Source organism: Mandrillus leucophaeus, unplaced genomic scaffold (genome assembly GCF_000951045.1).
Source record: "Mandrillus leucophaeus isolate KB7577 unplaced genomic scaffold, Mleu.le_1.0 Scaffold9, whole genome shotgun sequence".
In the NCBI taxonomy this organism is placed as follows: Eukaryota; Metazoa; Chordata; class Mammalia; order Primates; family Cercopithecidae; genus Mandrillus; species Mandrillus leucophaeus.
The window spans coordinates 8,970,601-8,974,193 of record NW_012109807.1 but is presented as its reverse complement, the minus strand read 5'-3'; the positions used below and the strand labels follow the sequence as shown (position 1 = coordinate 8,974,193).

Below are 3,593 nucleotides of genomic sequence, written 5' to 3'. Positions count from 1 at the left end.
CCCTCCCTGCCCTCAGAGGGAACCAGCCTCGCCAGCCCTCCCTGCCCTCAGAGGGAACCAGCCTCGCCAACACCTTCCTCTCAGCCTTCCAGCCCCTAGGACTGCGAGGTGACACACACCTGCTGTTGAGGCTGTCCAGGCTGTGGGACTTTGTTATGGCAGCCCTGGCGGACACATCCCCGGGGGCTCTGGAATGGATTTCAGGGGCTCCCCAGGTGCCGGCTGTGTGGTCCTGGCCTGCAGTGCCCACTCCTCCTCCAGCCCTCCCTCTGGAACTGGAGCCCTGGCGTCGGCATGCCCCAGCCCCGACCTCCCACTCACCTTAACCAGGGGCTCAGGTTTCCTGGGGGGGACTCTGTGTCTCAGTCGCTTTTTCCGTCTTTGAACCAAGTTTTCCAAGTCAGCCAGGTTATCCAGATTAAATCTGGAACTGTTAAATCTTTCAAGCTGGGGCAGAAGACAAGACCATGCCAGTCACTAGCCGCTGGTCAAGATCTCTCTGCCCTGCCGACAGCAGACACCAGCTGCCCAGGCTGCCCCACCAGAGTCCCTCCAGGCCTCACTGCTCAGCCAGCCTCAGGGATCAGCCCCCGCCCCTGCCCCTCTCTCACTTTCTTCTTCTTCTCTTCTTCCAATTTCAGCTTCTCCCGGGCCACAGCCTCTTGGGGGCCCCTCCTCCAGTCAGTAGGCCAGGCTCCAGGGTCAGGAAGTCCATGTCCAAATCCTAACACCTTCCCTCCAACTCTTTCTCCACTTACCTGTAGGAACAGGATATGAGTACCGAGTTGGGAAAACTGGAGGAGCCCTTAGAAAGCAGAGCTGTGGAGTACCAGGGAGCTGTCTGCTAAGGGCGAATGTCACAAGGCTGCTGCCCGGGATGGGAGTCGGCCTCAAAGCCCCAGCGGTCCAGAGTGCTGGCCAGCTCCCTCACCCCGTGGGTGCTGCTTGCTCTGCAACCATGGCATCGGCTGACACCGTGTCAGCCGATCCCCGCCTACCCTGCTCCTGTCAGCAGGAACACAGCTGGGGGGACATGAGGCCACAATCTATTTATACTGCTGGGCGTGTGCCCAGGTAGGCTCAGGGCAGATGACACCTTAGCTTCCCCCATGTTGTTGTCCTTAAGATTCCTCCCAGATCATACTGACTGCCACTTGACTCCAAGCTCAGAGGGACAGAGGAGAAGCCCCCGCCGGGTAAAATTCTAAATGCCTGGGTTCAGTTTTCGGCTCCTTTTGAAGCTACATTTAAGCTCAAACACTTTTAGGCACTTGCCTAATGAGCTGGGAAGGTTGTGAGTTATTGGGGCCTGTGCCTGGGGCAAAGCCTGTAGCAAACATCCATGCTTCCTCCCACTGCCCCACCTCAGGAGTTCGGGAGGAATCAGCATGTGGGGAAAGAACAGGCTGGAATGATAGGGTAACAGATCCTAGGACTTTCCAGCCAGGTAGAACCATATTTCTTCTAAAGAACTCTAGCAACCTAACACTTCCCTGCCATTTGCCTCCCAGCAGAGGCTGCACCAGGCTGGGGCCTCCAGCCCAGAGGGGCTTGCTGGGCCTCACACCCTCCAGGCCCCTCCTCACCCAAACCGACATCCCTAAGCATCACTGTCGCTCACTGCCCAGGGAGCGCAAGAGCACCTTCCCCATCCCCAAGGCAGCCAGGCCCTCTGGCCATTTCCAGAGCAACAACTATCATGGTGCTTAAGCTGAGCTACCACCACCACGGCGACCACCACGGCTACACTCGCATCTTCCAAAGTAACCTGCATTTCCTGTTCCTCTTTCGCCATCACCATCCATCCAGGGCAAAACTCACTGAACTCAAGGATTTTCATGTCTTCTTTCCCACTGACGTCCCTCTTGTTCCCTATCCCCCCCCACCTCCCATGAGAACCGAGCAGACACACCAGAAAGAACTGCACGCCCAGCCGGCTGTGGTGGGACACGCTTGGAGTCCCAGCTACTCAGGAGGCCCCGGTGGGAGGATCGCTTGAGCCTGGGACTTCAAGGCCAGCCTGGGCAACCTAGCAAGCCTCCATTTCAAAAAATACCGATTTTTATAAAAGAAATGCATGCTTCCTTGCACCTAAGACTTGACCCTCACACCACAGAAAGAAGCTGCCAGCCCTCCTCTAGCCAGTCTCCTCCCGTCCAGCCGGTCCCAGGGTGCCTCCCACCTCCGTCCCACATCCTTACCAACTGCTGAATGCTGATGAAGTCCATGGTCCCCCCTGTTCCTTACACCCCCCAGTGAGAAGAGCTGAGCTGCTCAGCCCTTTATAGGAGCGCCTGCGGGTGGGCGGGGGTGGACAGTGGACTGGCCCAGGGGCTTGCACCTGGGCCGGATGACTCTGGGACTCTGTCACACCAACCAAAATACCAGTCTGGGAATGCAGCCCACTGGGGAAAGGAAAAGGAGCTGTTTGGACATGAGTTGGCTACATTCTCGGACACCCACTCCTGCACCTCTGCCATGCCCCACACCTACTCAGGGGCCATTTAACCAACATGCTGCTAGCGCAGACTGGGGTGAAATGTGTTCCCCTCTCCTAAGTTTAGATGCCACTCCTGAAGCAAGCCCAGCCTGGCCTCCATGTTGTAGGGCTGGCTGCCTGCGAACCTGAAAGCCCAGCCTGGGTGGCTGAGCAAGGAGACTGGAAACCTGAAGGGGTGGTCAGGAGGGGCAGGAGCGGCCAGCCTACAGCCTCAGCCCTTGTGGTGGCCACGTGAGGAAACCGTGATCTCCCAACTTGCAGTTTCAAGGCTGCCCTTCCCTGTGCTGTGTGTTTCTTGCCCTCGGGCTCCCCCGCTCCTCCCCCAGCGCTCTCAGAGCACATGGCAGCTGCCCCAGCCCTGGATTCAAGCCTGGCGCCTGTCCTCCGGCCTCTGGAAGTCCTCCGCGCCCTTCCATAGGCCCCTACCAGACGCTCTCCGGGGACGAAGCGTGCCCTTCCAGCCACAGGAAAGGGGAGACTGAGCCGCGCCAGGTCCCGGGATGGAATAGTAACCATGAAATCCAGCTGCAGAGCAATGTGCCTCAAGTCACCAGTCACCATTTCTAATTCTCAGGAAGCCAGGCATGCCCTTCACCCAGCTGGACCTTGAACTCTGCCTTGGCCTTTGCAAGGAAACCAGCCAGTAAAGAAGACCCCAGAATCACAGCAGCCTGAGCAGAGAAGAGGAGGGCATGGGAGGGAGAACCGCGGCCAAGGACGGCCACAGGCCCCAGATGGCTGCCCAGCTCCCAAAGAACTGGCCTCTGAGAAGGGCTTCCACATCTTCAGAAAACTCAGGGAAAGGCAGAGCTTTCTTAGAAAACTCAGTTCTTGACCCGGCACAGTGGCTCACGCCTGTAATCCCGGCACTTTGGGAGGCCGAGGTGGGCGGATCACGAGGTCAAGAGATCGAGACCATCCTGGCCCACATGGTGAAACCCTGTCTACTAAAAATACAAAAAACTAGCCGGGCGAGGTGGTGGCGCCTGTAATCCCAGCTACTCGGGAGGCTGAGGCAGGAGAATGGCGTGAACCCGGGAGGCGGAGGTTGCAGTGAGCTGAGATCGCGCCACTGCACTCCAGCCTGGCGACA

General features: G+C 58.3%; 1 protein-coding gene across 2 annotated transcripts in view; it reads right to left on the bottom strand.

Annotated features, from left to right (window-relative positions):
- The window catches only part of ANKRD23 (ankyrin repeat domain 23), a 15,039-nt gene extending 12,770 nt beyond the window's left edge, over positions 1-2,269 (bottom strand). For both annotated transcript variants that reach the window (XM_011969634.1, XM_011969635.1), the window contains exons 1-3: positions 2,202-2,269; positions 612-758; positions 322-447 (exon numbers count right to left, since the gene is read on the bottom strand). In XM_011969634.1, coding sequence (XP_011825024.1) covers positions 322-447; positions 612-758; positions 2,202-2,228 — 300 coding nt within the window. In that variant the 5' untranslated portion in view covers positions 2,229-2,269. The remainder of the gene's footprint in view (positions 1-321; positions 448-611; positions 759-2,201) is intronic.
- Between the last annotated feature and the right edge of the window lie 1,324 nt (positions 2,270-3,593).